This window comes from Erythrolamprus reginae, chromosome 3, assembly GCF_031021105.1.
Source record: "Erythrolamprus reginae isolate rEryReg1 chromosome 3, rEryReg1.hap1, whole genome shotgun sequence".
NCBI lineage: Eukaryota > Metazoa > Chordata > Lepidosauria > Squamata > Dipsadidae > Erythrolamprus > Erythrolamprus reginae.
Window position 1 is genome coordinate 133,933,620 of NC_091952.1, and position 17,850 is coordinate 133,951,469.

At 40.0% G+C, this 17,850-nt stretch overlaps 1 protein-coding gene across 10 annotated transcripts in view; it reads right to left on the minus strand.

Moving 5' to 3' along the window:
• RABGAP1L (RAB GTPase activating protein 1 like) overlaps positions 1-17,850 on the minus strand; it is a 224,733-nt gene that overhangs the window by 21,394 nt on the left and 185,489 nt on the right. For 9 of the 10 annotated variants that reach the window (XM_070746727.1, XM_070746725.1, XM_070746728.1 and 6 more), the window contains one exon: positions 4,840-4,932. In XM_070746727.1, coding sequence (XP_070602828.1) covers positions 4,840-4,932 — 93 coding nt within the window. Of the gene's footprint in view, positions 1-3,855; positions 4,621-4,839; positions 4,933-17,850 lie in introns of those variants that run through there. The other variant, XM_070746730.1, reaches the window with a different exon arrangement.

Consider the following 17,850-nt stretch of genomic DNA (forward strand, 5'->3'; position numbering starts at 1 on the left):
CTGTTGACCTCACCCCATTCCTAAGAGGTCTATAAGGGGTGTGCATAAGCACATCAACATGCCTACCATCCCTGTGCTACTGTCCCCATTTATTCCTATCCATTTCCTGTATTCATAATCATGATAATACTTATATCTATTAAGCTTGACAAAATAAATAAATAAATAAATCTGGATTCTCCTACTGAATGGATGTCAGTGGAGGAGACTGATTCTGAAGAGAGCCAATGAGTAGAACCACTTAATCTTAATTCCATTTCAGTGTTGACAAGACTGAAGCTGTGCAAGGAAAACTCATTGTTTAGAGCTGCCACTGACAAAATTCTCTGACTGGTTCCCGAATAAAATCTATACACTTTCAAGCTACAAAAGATTTCTAAAGAGCAAGTTGGAACGCCTTTCATTGTGTAATCATCAACTGTATGACTGGCCTTTTGCCACAGACCTCCCAGAGACCAATAAGAGCACACAGAGTTGGCCTCCTCCAGGTCCCGTCGACTAAGCAATGCAGGTTGGTGGGACTGCGGGGGAGGGCCTTCTCTGTGGCCGCCCCAGCTCTATGGAACCAACTACCCCCAATGTCCATACTGTTCCTACCCTACTGGCCTTCCGTAAGGCCATGAAGACCTGGCTTTGCCGGCAGACCTGGGGGCCAGGAATTGTACATCTTTAATGGACAAACTGTATGAATGGTATGTATGCATGTGATTATGACTGTTTTATAATTAATGGGTTCTTTTTATTACTGGGTTTTATTGTTTTAGATATTATATTCGACTTCTTATTGTTCTGTATCTACTTGTATTTGTACAGTATTTATATTATTATTGTAAGCACCATGAGTCCTTCGGGATTGGGCAGCATAGAATTCAAATAAATAAAATAAATAAAATAATATTAGCAGAGAACTTTGCTTTACTGAAGCACAAGAAAAACAGCAGTTGGTCCTAAAGATACAATGAATGTTGAGAGAAAAAGTAAGAATACAATTACGTTGATTTGCAGACCAGGACTTTTTGGAGAGCATGAGGTAATGTGAGTTAAGTACCAGTTTACAGATAACAAGTAAAAATATATTCATTCTGAATTTGCAAAGCTTTTGAAAGATGGAAAGATATAGAGATTTTTCCTGCAGTAAAAGACACCAAACAATGATGTCCCTTTAGATTACCAAGCCAAATTCAATTGAAACTCCAACATTTTAAAGTCCATTTGGTACTATCAAGAAATCTGGAATAGAAACTACTCTAACAGCATATAAATCTGATTCGTGGGAAGAAATCAACTCAGATAAATATAATGCCTGACTTCTCCAATCTGATAGGATAGAGCAGAGATCTCCAACCTTGGCAACTTTCTGAGGTGTGGACTTCAATTCCCAGAATTCCTCAGCCAGCCATGCTCAGGGACTCAGCTAGTCCATGCTAGCTGAGGAATTCTGGGAATTGAAGTCCACACCTCAGAAAGTTGCCAAGGTTGGAGACCTCTGGGATAGACGGCCATCTTTACATTGCTTTTAATTGAATATGAATACAAATCCTTATCAGATCTCTGGATATAAATATGCAAGTTCTGAAACTGGGTTGCATTCTGCCTGTCCCTTCATGCCAGAGGTCCAGCCAAATGCTATCTTAAAAATCAACAATTTATCCTCTCATTGAGGTAACAGCTAGGGGTTTGCCTTCACTGCTGCTAGGCATCATCCCTGTCCAAGTTGATAGATTCTGCTGCCAAACTGCCAAAAGGGTGCTGGGGGATTTCAATCTGCTGAGTCGTGGCACTGAGTCCAGGACAGCTCAGGAATTTGTGGACACCATGGCAACCAGGATCTCTTCTAAATCCTCAACAGCTCAACATATACTATAGCTGCACACTAATCTGACTTTTGTTCTGAGGCAATCATGATGTGAACGGTAGTACAGAACTTTAACATCAGTCCATTACCATGGACAGATACTTCGGCAATTACTTCTCATCTTACTGTGTGCTTCCTCCTTATGGAAAGACAGGTTCTATTCCATCAGCCCACTGCCATTAGAAGGTGCACCATGGAAGTTTGGGATCTTGTGTGTTTAATCACTTGGGCAATAAAGAATTCTAATTCTAAAATCATACAGATCTGCACTTGTGGAAAGAACAGTTGATGCTTTCCACCTTGATAGTCCTTGAACTTCGCTGTCTTATATAACTGCTGGTCCAAAAAGTGGTCAGGCTGCAATTACAGTGGATTCTGGAGGGAGAGGATTATCTCTAGACTCATTCCAATCAGATACAGACTGGTATGTATTATAGAGAGAGCCCTGATCATTATCAATGATTTGGGCTGGTGGTAAGATAGAGGTGGTGAATCTATTCTTGAACTTCTTCATCTCTCAGTGTTTTTTCATACTACTAATCACAGATCCTTCTGGACCAATTCTGGGGGTTGGGAATTGGTGTCACCATATTATTGTTTTTCCCCTTCCTGCAAAGTCTGTTCCAACTAGTGCTCCTTAGGTCCTGTTGATTGGAACATGAAGCAATCTAGTTGTATGGCAACATTAAACTTCCATTAAACTGAAAAATGTTTGGGGAAGTACTATCCCACCGTAACCCACATTTAAATAGCGAATTACTTGTACTGTTATTGGCACAGAAACATCCTGTAGATAGTGAGACAAATATGTAATCTATCCAGGCTGCACTCTGTGGACTTGTAAATAATATGTGAAACTATAATCATTAGCAATTCCTTTACCTCATACATCAATTAATTTAAACTCAAATAACAGTTTCTTAAACATTATCATCAAATCTTGTCTTTTGTTATCATCTACACCAGTATCGGTCTGGAATTCCATCACTGCATTTTGCCTTTTGTCAACATTTACATTTTACCACAGGTTATTATAAAAAAAGTGAACTCCAACTTATTTGGTATATAAAGTGAAATTATCCCCCCCTTCAAAAGTCCTTTAACAAAGTTGTGTCTATTCTTTTTATCACTAAGAACATAGTTCATTTCAAAGAATGTAGATCTATCAAAAATAATAGTTAAACCCCCAAGATTTAGAAGAGCCTCTTGCTATCAATAACAGTCTAAAATCCAGCATTTTAAAAGAAAATCATTTAGCTTAAGAATTGCCTGTAACACTGTCATATTTGAATGCCTTGCCTATAACAATGAATCATTCTTTTGTATATAGCCCTGCATATTTAACTATGAATGTTTGAAGTCACAATGTTAACATCTTCAATTCTAATTCATCCCTCCTTATCATTTTCTGTGAACCTCACACTCACAGAATTCAAAAGTCACAAGCCCTCAATACCTCAGTGTTCACTTTGGGAACAAAAATCTCTCAAGAGATTTTTTAATTTTAAGGTTTAGATGCAGATCTAAACTTTAAAATTATATAATTTGACATGTAGCATGAACTTTATCAGAGGTGGGTTCCTTCCAGTTTGGATTGGTTCACCTGAACTGGTAACAACTTGCTGGTGACATCACAATGATGTCACAGAACCGGTTCACTTGGTGCTGGTCCATGGATGCCACCATCTTTTTTGGGGAATTGTTTTTTATTTGGGGGAGGGATTTTTCCCGGGGGGTTTTCTCTTCTGCGTATGTGCAGAAGCCAACTTTCTGGCACTGCGCATGTGTTTTGGCTTTTTTGGGTAGGTTTTTTTTTAAAAAAAAATTGGCACTGTTCATGCGTGTGTGTGCAAAGCGTGCTGAAATCCAGATGGCCTGGGAGGAAGCGAACTGGCAGCGAGGTAAGTTAGAACCCATCCCTGAATATCATGTACATATTATTTTAAGCTAGAATTCAAATTCTGCTTTAGATCATTGCTGTATAATAATTAAAAATCCAATTTTTCAGATTACTCAAAATTTGATTTATCTTATCTAAAACGAATTGGTATAAATTTGGGTATTTTAAAAAACAATCTACCAATGTAAGCTCCCAAATACATATAACAAATAACAATACTTACAAAAGTCCAAGAAACATGGAAATAATTTGACCTATTAGTTTTACACATTGCAATTCTTCAGTCCTAATACTTAATAAAACCCATTTCAACAACTCAGTGGTTCAAATACATTATCGCAATAATCCTTACAACATCCCTGTAAGGTAGGCTACAAGTAAATGTAAATAACATGCCAACTGAGTGGAAGAATAGTGGTAGAAATACTATTTAAACTTCCATTTCAGGTTGTCATTTTTTTCCATGCAACTAGTTATGAGAGTTCAGACCAAAAATGTAACAAAATGGATAAAACTAGAGTTCCACTTTACTAAGGAATTCTGTTTTGTTTTGCTTGGACATAACATTGAAATGTGGTTCAATAAAATGAATTATTTCACCACCTCTCCCTCTCAGTCTATGAGATAGAGAGTGTTATAAATCAGCAAGAGTATTTGTACCATAGAGGAAAAAGTCATTCATTCAGTGCCATCAGTCAATTATGGAAGCATTTGCCTTCCAAAATGCATCTAAGATAGTGAACTACACATAACTTTGTCTAACACATAATTCTTTGCCTCCTTTGCATGTCAGTAGAAGAGAATCCCTCATTCTTTTTCAGCATCCCATGCAGTTTCCCAGAAGTATAACCTACAAACATATAAACTGAGAAAATAAAAACATTATGTGTTGTTCTTAAATAAAATAAATTTAACGGCTTCAAGTAAAATAAAAAAATGAACAATAAACTATTTGAAATAAGCCTCTTGAAATGTGCCACAACAGGCAATTGTGAACACACTGCTCAGATCTCTCCTTTTAGCTTGTAAAGGCCATCTCTTTCTGTTCTAATGGAAAATATCTGAGCACATGGCAACTCATTACCTTATATCGATCCAAAGGGTCTTCCTGCTGCAGCTGATTCTCCCTCATCATTTGATATTCTCTCTCATATTTCTTCAGCTTCTTTGTAGGCACCTGTAGGTTAATAAAAATAAATAAGAAAAAGAGGTACTATTAAGGTTAACATTCGGAGTAAAAAATTAGCAAAACATTATAGGGACTAAGAGAAATAGGAGCTAATATATAATGACTATCACCAGCCAAGTAGTCACTTGATCTTACAAGCAACTGCCAGTCCATTTCAAATGAAAGTAGATAAGTTACTTCTCCTCAACAAGGCTACAGTGTTCTAACTATGAGACTAAAAGTAGGGAATAGAATTCAACTCACAATGGAATTTTATGATTTCTATTATTATGGGGGTGGGCAAAGAATCACACTCCCAGTGCTAAGAGCAGCCGCTAAATATTCATTTCAAAATATGATGGCCTGGGATTCTTGGTGGGAATGGAGGATTGTCTTTATGTTATCTGATTTGTGGAGTTGCACTGTATGTAAAGGACCACTACATTGTTACAGAAATGCACGGAATCAAAGATGAATGCATATGGGGTCAATATAAACGAAAAGAAGAATGACATTGCCATAGGTGCATAGTACAGGCCACCCAATCAAGCAGAAAAAATAGATGTAGTTTTTGCCAACCAACTAACAAACATATGTAGGAAACACACCACAATAGTAATGGTGGATTTCAATTATCCTGACACTAACTGAAAGACTAATTCTGCACCAAGTGAGAAATCGCCCCGAGTCTTCGGAGAGGGGCGGCATAAAAATCGAATAAATTATTATTAAATTATTATTATTATTTACAACTGGCACTAATTGGGACTTTGGACAAATGTGTGTGATTATAACTACGAAAATTGTTTTGAAAAACAGGTGGCTTCCATCAATATGGATTTGAAATTCTGGTTGTGCGTCCTTCAAAGACCCATAATATTTGTGTGGGAGTGGTGCTTCTCCCATTATAATATAAACCACACAAACTAAAATATAATTGTTCTAATTACAGATAGGCAGTGGGAGTATGGCATAATCAGAGCACAAAAATATACACATCATGACAGTACAAGGAGCAATCAACAATATGAAGATAGGAAAAATTAATGAGAAATGGGACATACTTCAGCAAACGGAAATTTTAGCCCTGCTGTACAGACGCAACTTGGAACCCTGACAAGGGCTCTAGCCAAGGTCAATTCGCCGCAGCCAACTTGTCATGGCCATTTTGCCTCCGCCAAATTGCCATCTGCCAACAGAACATGGCACAACTTCCACAGAGAATTTCATGTAGGATAACTCAATGTGATAAATATTATCCACCACTGTTCCTTTGACATTATTTCCATTGACAAAAATGGAAATAATGTCGAAGAAACAATAACAGATAACATTTATTATGTTGAGTTATTCTATCACTTCTGTTTCTAAGAATTAAATCGAGTAGAGCTGTCCTTCTAGTTCCCTCCTCTACCTTTTGGATAAAAAAAGTTGTCAACTGGGTTGATCAGGAACTTATGCGATTTCTCACTTGGTGCAGAATTAGACTTCCAATTAATGTCAGGATACTGGTAATTGAAATCCACCATTACTATTGTGGTGTGTTTCCTACATATGTTTGTTAGTTGGTTGGCAAAAAGTACACCTATTTTTTCTGCTTGGTTGGGTGGCCTGTAGTATGCACCTATGGCAATGTCATTCTTTTTTTTGTTTATATTGACCCCATGTGGATTCATCTTTGATTCCGTGCATTTCTGTAACAATATAGTGGTCCTTTACATACAGTGCAACTCCACAAATCAGATAACCTAAATGAAGCTGACACAGAAAACAGTTATCCCAGATAACCCCAACCCACCATAACTTTGGCAAGAAAAGTTTAATGAAAATCCTAGGTATTTTCACAAATGTCATTGAAAACAAAATAAATGTCTGTATTTCTCACACATACCCAAACAGAGATGCACACAATCCCTTTTTCTTTGTGTCCTTGGCTCAAAACCTATCACTCAAAAGCCAGATTTTGCAGGTATAGAAACAAAGCTCACCAGAATGCTTTCTATTCTTTTTTCTACTTTCCACTTGGGGAAACAGCATATTTGTAGCACAATGAGTTGCTAGGATACCTCTTAGTGAGTGCCTACCTTGTATTCTCTGCTGCTTTATCGCTATCTCTGATCAACAGAAGCATTCGTAAATACAGGAAGGAAAGCATAAAATGATGAAGAAACCAACTATCATTAAAGCGAATAATTTGGTATATGAGATGGGGGTGTAATCTATACTGTTAATTAGCTGCTGAATAAAATGAATGTTGGTTTTTGCCTGATACGTCCTTTTTCATGTGGATTAATGGGGTGGTCCAGGATGGGTCATCTCTACTCCTCCAGCTCTATGACATGTCTCCCTGGTCACGGTCTCCAATTTTGAAAATGAAGTCGAAGCAAATCAAGAAAAACTGCACTCAAACTAAAGAGAAGTCTTGAACAAGAAACAAGCAACAATAACAGCGAAATGAAAAAACCAACCGCCACTACCACCTAGTGAGCCACCATACCACACACCAGGTGGGGCTGGACTCCCCTGTCGATCCACATGAAAAAGGACATATCAGTTAAGAACCAATGTCTATTTTCTATGCTCCGATCGACAGGGGAGTCCAGGATGGGACATACCAAAGGGGTTTGGCAGTCTCAAGGGCAGGAAACGGTCTGCTCCGGAACTTCTGCCTCCAATAAAACCCATTGGATGACTCTCCTGCCAAAGACAATTTCAGATGAGGCATAAATATTGAGACAGTAATGTCTGATAAAGGGAGACAGGGATGACCAGGTCATTTCCCGGCATATCTCCTCTACTGACGCCTGAAAAGCCCAGATCATGGAAGTGGCCACACTCCTAGTCGAGCGACTCATGATGCCACTAATCACTGGGAGTGACTGAAGCTCGTAGACTTGGCTATACAGGCTCTCAGCCACTGACCTACCTTGGAAGGTGTTACATTTTGGTCCAGAGTTGATGGCAAGAACAAATTTCTGGAAAGACGAGATTTAAATGCAGAGTGCCTGCCTCATCTCCAGAGTATACCACTTGTGTTTAATAATAATAATAATAATAATAATAATAATAATAATAATAATAATAATAATAATAATAATAATAATAATTATTATTATTATTATTATTATTATTATTATTATTATTAATATTTATTAGATTTGTATGCCGCCCCTCTCCGCAGACTCGGAGTTCCAAGGGGTGATTAGGTCTTGGACACAAGTCAGGCAAGATCAACTCCTGAGCTCAGTGAAACCAGGAATTGATCTTGGGAAGAAAGACAGGATCCAGTCGCAGGACCATCCTGTTAGAAATGTCCGAGCCATTGAAAAAGTTGGCACCGCAGCCGTGGTTAACCAGCAAAGCACTGATTGTCAGCCGGCAATTCAGTGAATTCCTGATTGCTCACCAGCCAGTGGGGTGGCCAATGGAGGGCACTGCAAGGTTGTGAGTCCCTCCAATTCAAAATACTCCTTTCCTGCTTCATTAAAGCAAGATCTGATCAAGGGGAGCCAGGAATAAATAAAGAGTTCTCCACCAGGAAATAAATCACACTAAACACAATAGCTCCAATTTCAGGAGTCAAACAAAGCACATCCAAGAGCTGCGACTTCACTGAAAAAATTGAAGACCGTGACCAGGGAGGTATTCAGTTATTTAATACAGTCATAGAGATAGAGGACTAGAGATGACCCAACCTGGACTCTCCTGTCGATCAAAGCATGGAGAATAACCATAGGTTTAATGGCTTTTTATAAATGATACTAGATAAAAATAAAAATGAGGATGATGTAAATATGTGCAAATATCTATTGGTAGATTATACATAAGTAACTGTAATTATGATACAGCTTTTTCAGAGGAATACTAGCATTATAGTTGACAATGTAATCATACTTTGCAATATTGCATACCAGAAAGCAGTCAAACTAGAAAAAAAAAGATCAATTAAAATACTGAAACAAGAGTCAATATTTTAGGAGAAAAGACTACAGCAATTGGTATTTTCAGTGAAAACAGCTAACGTAGGTCATGCATACTATGGAATATGTGAAATGATCAAATGACCAGACAGAAATTACTTTTGGTCTCCATCTCAGAGTACTAGAATGTGGAGCCTTCTAGGGCAGTGATGGTGGCACACCGAGCCATATCTGAGGGCACGCAAGGCTTTGCCCTATGTCAACTTCAGCGCACATGTGCATGCTGACCAGCTGATTTTTAGTCTTCTGGAGGGCAAGGGAGAGGCCATTTTCACCCATTGGGCTGTTTTTCACCCACCCCAGGCTTCAGGAAAGCCTCTAGAGCCTGTGTGGATGGAGAAAAACAACCCAACAGGCCAACCGGAAGTTTGGAAATGGGGGCAGTGGGGGGGGGGAGGTGCGCAAGCATGAGGGGAGGCCATTGCATTATGGGGTGAGCACGTGCCATCACACCACTGCATGTGTGCACACCTTTTTGGCACCTGAGCAAAAAAAGGTTCCCCCTCAGTGCTCTAAGGCAGGGCTGTCCAACCTTGACAACTTTAAGACTTGTGGACTTCTGGGATTTGAAGTCCACAAGTCTTAAAGTTGCCAAGGTTGGAGACCCCTGATGTAGGGCATCCAGGCAATGTCTAATGCAGAGGGGATGAAGGCAAACAGGTCTTTTTAATTTTTTTTGCATGATGTATAAACAGTGAGATTATCTACTCTCAGATGCAATTAGCATCCCTTTAGATAATTTACAAAAAAGAAATTCACAGAGAATAGAGATTACCTATGGCTTGACTAAATTGTGCTATAATGTCTTCTGAATCGTAAGTAGCATATATGAAATACTGGCTTCTGGGAAGCAATAGTAAAAGAAAGGATCCCACTTGATGCCTGTGAGTTTCCCAAATGATTCGGCCCTGTGGAATACTGGACTAACTGGGCCTTCTGACTGTTGCGGCTGAACAATTATTTGAACGTTCTTATCTAACTCTTTCTTTCCACTGTTGTTACAACAAAACTGCCACACCCTCCAGATAGGGTGAACAAAACCTTTCTGTAGCTCTTAGTATTCACCATGCTGTAGGGAGAGCCTGGAGAGGAATATGACTATTTCTCAAACTGTTAATTTGTTACAGAAGAAAAATATTAACAGAATATGCTATTTTCTTTTTAGAAATCTTAATATCTGAGCTTATGAAGTTTCATTCAAATTCTTCAGCATTCAGCAACAAATAAGATTTGCAAACAGCCCACCACTACATTTTTAAGATACAACTGGAACTTATTAATTAATCTGCTTAACATAGAATTAGAACAGAATAAAACAAAGATATCAGGACCTCACATAAAGACTACAAAAAGTCAAATATTAAACTTTGCTCTGTTTGGAAGATATTTCTTCACAAAAAGATGAGTTAAATGAAACAGTAATAATATATATACTTTTATAGCATATTGTTCCTTGTCACATGTAAATACAAAGCTGAAAATATTTACGTTGTTCAAAAATGGAAGAAAAGTCACAGTTAAATATTAACAAGAAGCACAGATCTGTTTATCTCTCCTAGAATAGAACAGAATAGAACTCTATTGGACACACAAGGAATTTGTCTCTGGTGCATAAGCTCCCAGTGTATATACAAGCAACAAGTGATAAATCATGACCATAATCACCATACATTCATCATAAACCATAAGATACAACTCTTAGTGATAGTCACATGATAGTAAATAAGCAATCAACAATATAAATTGTAAAATACAAGCAACAAAGTTATAATCATAAGAAGGTAAGGAAATAGGAAAGATGAGAAGGATAATAGTAAAACAGTCCTACTAAGTAGTTTGACAATGTTGTAGGAATTAGGTGCTCATCAGATTATTGGCATGTGGGGGGGGGGGCTGTCCTTGTGGCTAATTGTTTTGGCACACAACATTCTATAGCGTCGACTTGAGAAAAGGTTACTTAAAGTTATTAAGCTGCTTAAATTTTCTCTGGTATAGAAAAAAATTCCAGAATTTTAAAATAAAAAATACAAAGTCTCCAGGGAGATAAGTTTGAAATCAATGCTATTTTAAGGCCATTTCATATTCTGAAGTTGCATGGAAGCATGTTAACCAATTGCAGCTTCTCCAAGCCGGGTGGAGCTAGCCTCCAAGTATGGGTTAAGAGCACCCTATGACCAATGAGGACTGAATCTGTAGAGTTTAACTGCACCACCATTTCCTGTAATCCCCCTCTTTAGATTAGGTCTGTGACATAAAAGGATGTGTGCTTTATCTTCCCATCTATCAGCAGTTTAGGGGGGGGAAATTAAAATGGAAATAAAATAAAATAAAGGGGAGAAGGAATCAACTATTAACAATAATAATAATAACAGTGATAAAGGGCAAGAACAGGGAAAACCAGATCAAGATATTAAAAGGTGCTTCGTGGGTGCGTGCATGCACAGTGGCAAAAAAATAAAATAAAAATTTAAAAAGTGAAAAACAAGAGTCTGCGGAGAGGGGCGGCATACAAATCTAATAAATAATAATAATAATAAAGATGGCGACTGTATGCCCAGTGCCGGAAACTCAGCTTCTGCACATGCTCAGAAGAAATTTTTTTTTAAAAAAGAGAGATGGCTATGCCCATGGACCAAACCAGGTCAGTGATGTCATTGCAATATCACCAGTGGGTTGCTACCTGTTCGCCTGAGCTGGGAAGAACCCACACTGTCAATATCCCAATTCTCCATCATGCCAAAAGGCCAATATTAGAAAAATTTACTTAATCCCAGAACTGTTCCTCAAAAGGCAAATGTTTATAATCCTCAGGATCTGCCAATTTGCTCTCTCTCAATTTTCTGAATTTGTAGGTCTTGGTTAAATTTTCTTTTTTCACTTCATAAGATGTTCAATCGAGCAGCATTTATAATCCCACCAGGTTTCCCCATGTCTCATTAATCCGCACAGTCAAATGTTCAGTTACAAGGGTGATTCCTGCTGTTTATAGTATTCAAAAGGCTCACCAGTTACCTGTGTTTTTTTAAATAGGGGCCCTTTGTATGCATTACAGTGGTACCTCTACTTAAGAACGTCTCTTCTTAAGCACTTTTCTAGATAAGAACCGGGTGTTCAAAGATTTTTTTGCCCCTTCTTAAGAACCATTTTCTACTTAAGAACCTGAGCCCGGAAAAATTTCCCAGGAAATTTGAGAGCAGCACGAAGGCCCGGCCAGTTTCCTATCATTCCCCTTTAATAATGGCCATCTCGGGCTTAAGTAGGCTTTGGTAGTCCAGAGCTAACAAAGCATTTTCCTTTCTCTGGGTGTTTGGAGAAGGAATAACCATATTCCAGAACCTAACACCAATCAGGGCCCCTCAGCAAACAAGGTCAACAACAAACTAAAAAGGGAAGGGAAGGGAAGGGAGACACAAACAAACACCAACCAGAAGACACCAAGGGCCCTTCCAAAAACAGGCACAAAGAACTCAAATGCCTTTATACCAATGCACAAAGCCTAGGGAAACAACAGGGTGAACTAGAAATTATAATCCACGAAGGCAAATACGACATAGTTGGAATCACCGAAACCTGGTGGGCAGTGTTCCCTGTAAGCTGAGTTGTGTGCTGTAGCACAGGAGATTTAAAAATCTCAGCCCAGAAGATTGCAATTTTAGTGCAGAGGACCTACGTCTGCACTAGAATTGGCAAACTGTGCTGAGATTTTAAATTCCCTCACTACAGCGCACAGTAAAGGCGGAAAGGCGGGAAAGAAAGGGGCCAAATGCAGGCCTGCTTACCTTCCCGCCCCTTTAACCCTTTCTCCTTCCGGCTAAGGTGGGTAAGCCCCTTACCATGGGTGGTGGTGGTTGCGGATCCGCCAGACTGCCGCCAGCCCGAGGTCCGTCTGCGGGGGGGGGGGCGGATCCGCCGGATCAACGATGTCCATCCATGGGGGGAGGGCAGATCCGCCGCCCCCCGCCAGCCCAATGTCTGTCTGTGGGGGGCGGATCCACCAGACCAACGATGTCCGTCCGTGGGGGGGGCGACGACTGGGGGCCGCTGAAAGGCAAGCGGCCTAGCAGTGTGGCCCGCCGCCAAGCTTCTTGCCGTCCGTGTGGGGGGGCGATGACTGGGGCCCACCAAAAGGCAAGCAGCCTAGCGGCACAGCCTGCTGAGCTTCTTGCCGTCCGTGGGGGGGGGGCGATGCTGAACGTGGTCCATCTGTGGTGGGGGGTGCAGGGCAGGCACAGGAGAGAAAGAGGGAGGGAGAGAAAGAAAAGAAAGAGAGAGAAAAGGAGGGAGAGAAAGGGAATGAAGGAGGGAGAGAAAGAAAGAGAGAGAGAAAGGAGAGAGAAAGGAAAGAGAGAAAGGGAGGGAGAGAAAGAGGGACTGAAGGCGGGAGAGAAAGAAAGAGTGAGATAGAAAGGATAGAGAGAAAGAGGGAGAAAAAGGAAAGAGAGAGAAAGGGGGGAGAGAAAGAGGGAATGAAGGAGGGAGAGAAAGAAAGAAAGAGTGAGAGAAACGATAGAGAGAAAGAGGGAGGGAGAGAAAGGAAAGAGAGAGAAGGGAGAAAGAGAAAAGAGGGAATGAAGGAGGGAGAGAAAGAAAGAGTGAGAGATAGGCAGGATAGATAGAGAGAGAGGGAGGGACAGAAAGGAAAGAGAGAAAGGGAGGGAGAGAAAAGAAAGAGATGAGAGAGAAAGGGAGGGAGGGAGAGAAAGAGAGAGAAAGGAGGGGGAGCGAATTATGGATGTCAGAACTCGTGCATGCATGATAGCGCGCACCCACACTTTATTTATTCATTCATTCATTCATTCATTCATTCATTCATTCATTCATTTAGACTTCTATGCCACCCAGTCCTGAAGGGACTCCCGCTCAGACACTATACTTTTCCACCCAGCCCGGAAAAAAATTAGAGGGAACACTGCTCATGGGACGAAACACACAACTGGAATATACAGATTAAAGGATACAAACTTTTTTTTAAAAAAAGACAGATCACACAAAAAAGGAGGTGGAGTTGCACATAAAAGACCACTACAACGTCACAGAGATACAAGCTACAAAAGAAGAAAACCCTCTAGAAAGCTTATGGGTCAATATTAAAGAAAAAAAGTGTAACACAACAATTGGTGTGTACTACAGACCACCAAAACAAACAGAAACAATGGACAGCCTTTTCAACAACCAACTGACACACATATGCAAGAAAAACAACACAGTAATAATGGGAGACTTTAATTACCGGGACATAAATTGGAAAAATAATTCCGCACCAAGCGAAAAATCAAACAAATTTCTGACATGCCTTGCATACAACTTCATAGTCCAAAAATTAGAGGAGGGAACTAGAGGGGCAGCCACACTGGACCTAATTCTCACAAACAGAGAAGAAACAATAGTAGGGGTCAAAACAGATGGAGTGCTGGGTGAAAGTGACCACGACATCCTCAAATTCAATATATTAGCAACACAACCAACTGGACCCAACAACACCAAAATCCCAGATTTTAAAAAAGCAGACTTCAATAAACTCAGAGCAAACTTGAGAGTGATCCTCTGAACATCAGCCCTGAAAGGCAAAACCACACAAAAAGCTTGGGAAATCTTAAAAACCACGATCACAAAAGCCCAAAACAATGCTGTCCCAATGAAAAAGAAACACACAAAATCCAAAAAGAAACCAGCTTGGCTATACAAAGACCTAATAAACAAACTGAATGAAAAAAAAAGACAGATACAAAAAATGGAAAAAAGGGCACATAACCAAGGCAGATTACCAACAAACAGCCAGAATCTGCAAAGAAAAAATCAGGACAGCAAAAGCCCAGTATGAACTAAGCCTAGCAACAAAAGTCCAAGACAAAAAAAAGCTTCTTCCAACACATAAACACCCCCCAAAAAATCAAGGAAGCAGTCAGTCCACTAAAAAGAGGAGATGGCAAAGAAGTAATGGACAATAAAGAGAAAACAGAACTGCTCAACACTTTTTTCGCAACTGTTTTCACTCGCAAAGAAACAACAAAACGAGTTTGTATCACAGCTGCAGAAATCAAAACTGGAACAAAACTCGACTTTAATAAAAATACAGTAAGAGATCACCTATTGGAACTCAATGAGTACTAATCACCAGGACCATATGGACTGCATCCCAGAGTCCTAAAGGAGCTACCTGATGTCATCATTTAACCTCTGTACCACATCTTTTTCCCAAAATCCTTGATCACAGGAGACCTACCAGACGATTGGAAATGAGCTGACATGGTCCCTATTTATAAAAAAGGCAAAAAAGACAGACCCAGGAAACTACAGACCGATCAGCTTAACGTCTATTTCTGGGAAAATACTAGAAAAGATAATCAAGAAACAGATCTGTCATCACCTTGAGTCGAACAACGTAATAACCACCAGCCAACACGGATTCGTCAGAAACAAATCATACCAAACCAACCTCATTTCATTCTTTGACACTGTGACCAAATCAATTGACCAGAGAAATGCAGTGGACTTAATATACCTAGACTTTAGCAAAGCATTCGACAAGGTGGAACACAACCTACTACTCTCCAAAGTAAAGAAGAGCGGGATCAACAGTAACACAACAAGATGGATTGAAAACTGGCTGACCAATCGCACCCAGCGAGTAGCCCTCAATGGGACTAAGTCCACATGGAAAGAGGTATACAGCAGGGTACCACAGGGATCAGTCCTAATCCCAGTACTCTTTAACATATTTATCAACGACCTAGATGGGGGAATAGAGGGGGGATTAATTAAATTCACAGATGACACCAAGCTGGTGGGAGTGGCCAATACCCCAGAGGATAACCCCAGGGTACAGAAAGATCTAGACAGACTTGTACAGTGGGCCGAAACAAACAAAATGAAGTTCAATGTAGAAAAAGTAAAATCCTACACCTAAGTAAAAAAAAACCCAAAAGATACATACAAACTGGGCGAAACCACACTCACCATAAGTGACTGTGAAAGGGATCTTGGAGTCTTGGTGGATAACCAGTTAAACATGGGCCAACAATGTGCAGCAGCGACTAGATATAGAGACTCTGGAAAGGGTGTAGAATAGAGCAACTAAAATGATAAGGGGACTAGAGACCAGGCCATTTGAAGAAAGGTTGATGGAGCTGGGCATGGATAGTCTAGTAAAAAGAAGGGCCAGGGGGTACATGATAGCTGTATACAGGTACTTAAGGGGTTGCCACGGAGAGGAGGGGGTCACACTATTTTCCAGGGCACCAGAGGGCCAGACGAGGAACAACAGTTGGAAGCTGACCAAAGAGAGATTCAACCTGGAGATAAGAAAGAACTTTCTAACGGTCAGAGCGATCAACCAGTGGAACAGCCTGCCAGCAGAGATTGTGAATGCCCCAACTCTGGAAGTTTTCAAGAGGAGATTGGACTGCCATCTGACTGGGGAAGTGTAGGGTTTCCTGCTTGAGCAGGGGGTTGAAATTGATGACCTGTAAGGTCCCTTTCAACTCAACTCAAACAAACAAACAAATAAATAAATAAACCAGTTCGCTGTGGTGACTCCCTCACGCTGCCTCCCATACACCCGGCGTGAGGTTGCCTCCCAGAGCGTCTGGGTGCAGAAAGGCAAAAGGGGGCACTTCGCCATGGCCGGATCACCTTGGCTTCAGCCAAACCGAGGAGTCACCACAGTGAAGGAAAGGCGCCGGCTACAAAGTGAGCGAGCGAGAGGAAAGGGGAGCCCTTCAGCATGGGAAGGAAGAGGAAGCAGGTAACAGCAGCAGCAGCAGCAGCAGTCTTTTGGTCAAAGGAGTGGGAAGTTCCCCCCTCTCGCCCGCCTGGGTTTCTCTCTCTGGCGCAGTATATTGCGCCGGTTGTATGGGAGGTGCGTGCTCCTCCTCGCCACCTCAGAGTCCCTCTTTTATTTTTAAGCCTTAAAGTTTTGGATTTTTTTGATTCACCTCACCTCACCTTCTTCCTTTGACTGTCCTCCTCCTGTTCTTCTTCTTCCTGCTCCCCACACCCAAATTCCAAGCTTTTATTTCTTTCCTAATGGGTTTGTATGCATTATTTGCTTTTACATTGATTCCTATGGGAAAAATTGCTTCTACTTACAAACTTTTCTGGTCACAGAATGAATTAAGTTCTTAAGTTGAGATACTACTGTATTTCCATTATCTTATTAAAATATTTAGCTAATTGAGGACCTATTTCATTTTTAGAATGCAACGCAGATTAGTTTGAACAAAATATCTTGTCCATTCACATAAAAATTGATTATATTTTGAATGAATTATATATCCCATATACAACATATAATTTACTTCTGTGACTGCAGAATGGGCCCAGGAAACAATCTACCTGTGAAACACCCCATGTTGCTTGATAGATGGGGTCTTTGATATTATAAAGGGCTGAATATTAAGCAAGATTAAATGGTAATGTTAAATAAATAAAGAGATAAATAAACATACATACATACATACATACATACATACATACATACATACATACATAGCATGTTTGATTGTAAAAGTCAAATTCCAGAACATTTTACAGAAGATATTTTATTTTATATTTTGACATTTTATTAAATAAGCATTGCTTCATTTCCCTTGCTGCTGATGTATTTCCCTTGTTATTGCTTTCTATGTATTTTAGGCAGATTAATAAACTACTAAGAAAACGAGAAGGGCAACTGTCGTATGATGGGAATTTTAATTCTCCCGTTTTCAAGACTATCACTAGTATTTATCTTGACTTCTATTTTTAAATGGTATTTGAGGAACCAAGCAGAATTAGAAAGTTATTAAGTTACCTCTTTGATATGTCCCTTAAGCGCTGTCTCCTATGGCTGGAATATGCCTGGCCCATGTGTTTAGATAGGGAAGGAAACTAGGAAAATGCACCTCCTCTAGTGGCCTTGGAGACACACTTGGTATGGCTAATCGTCTGTCAATTGCTCTTTGGCTGA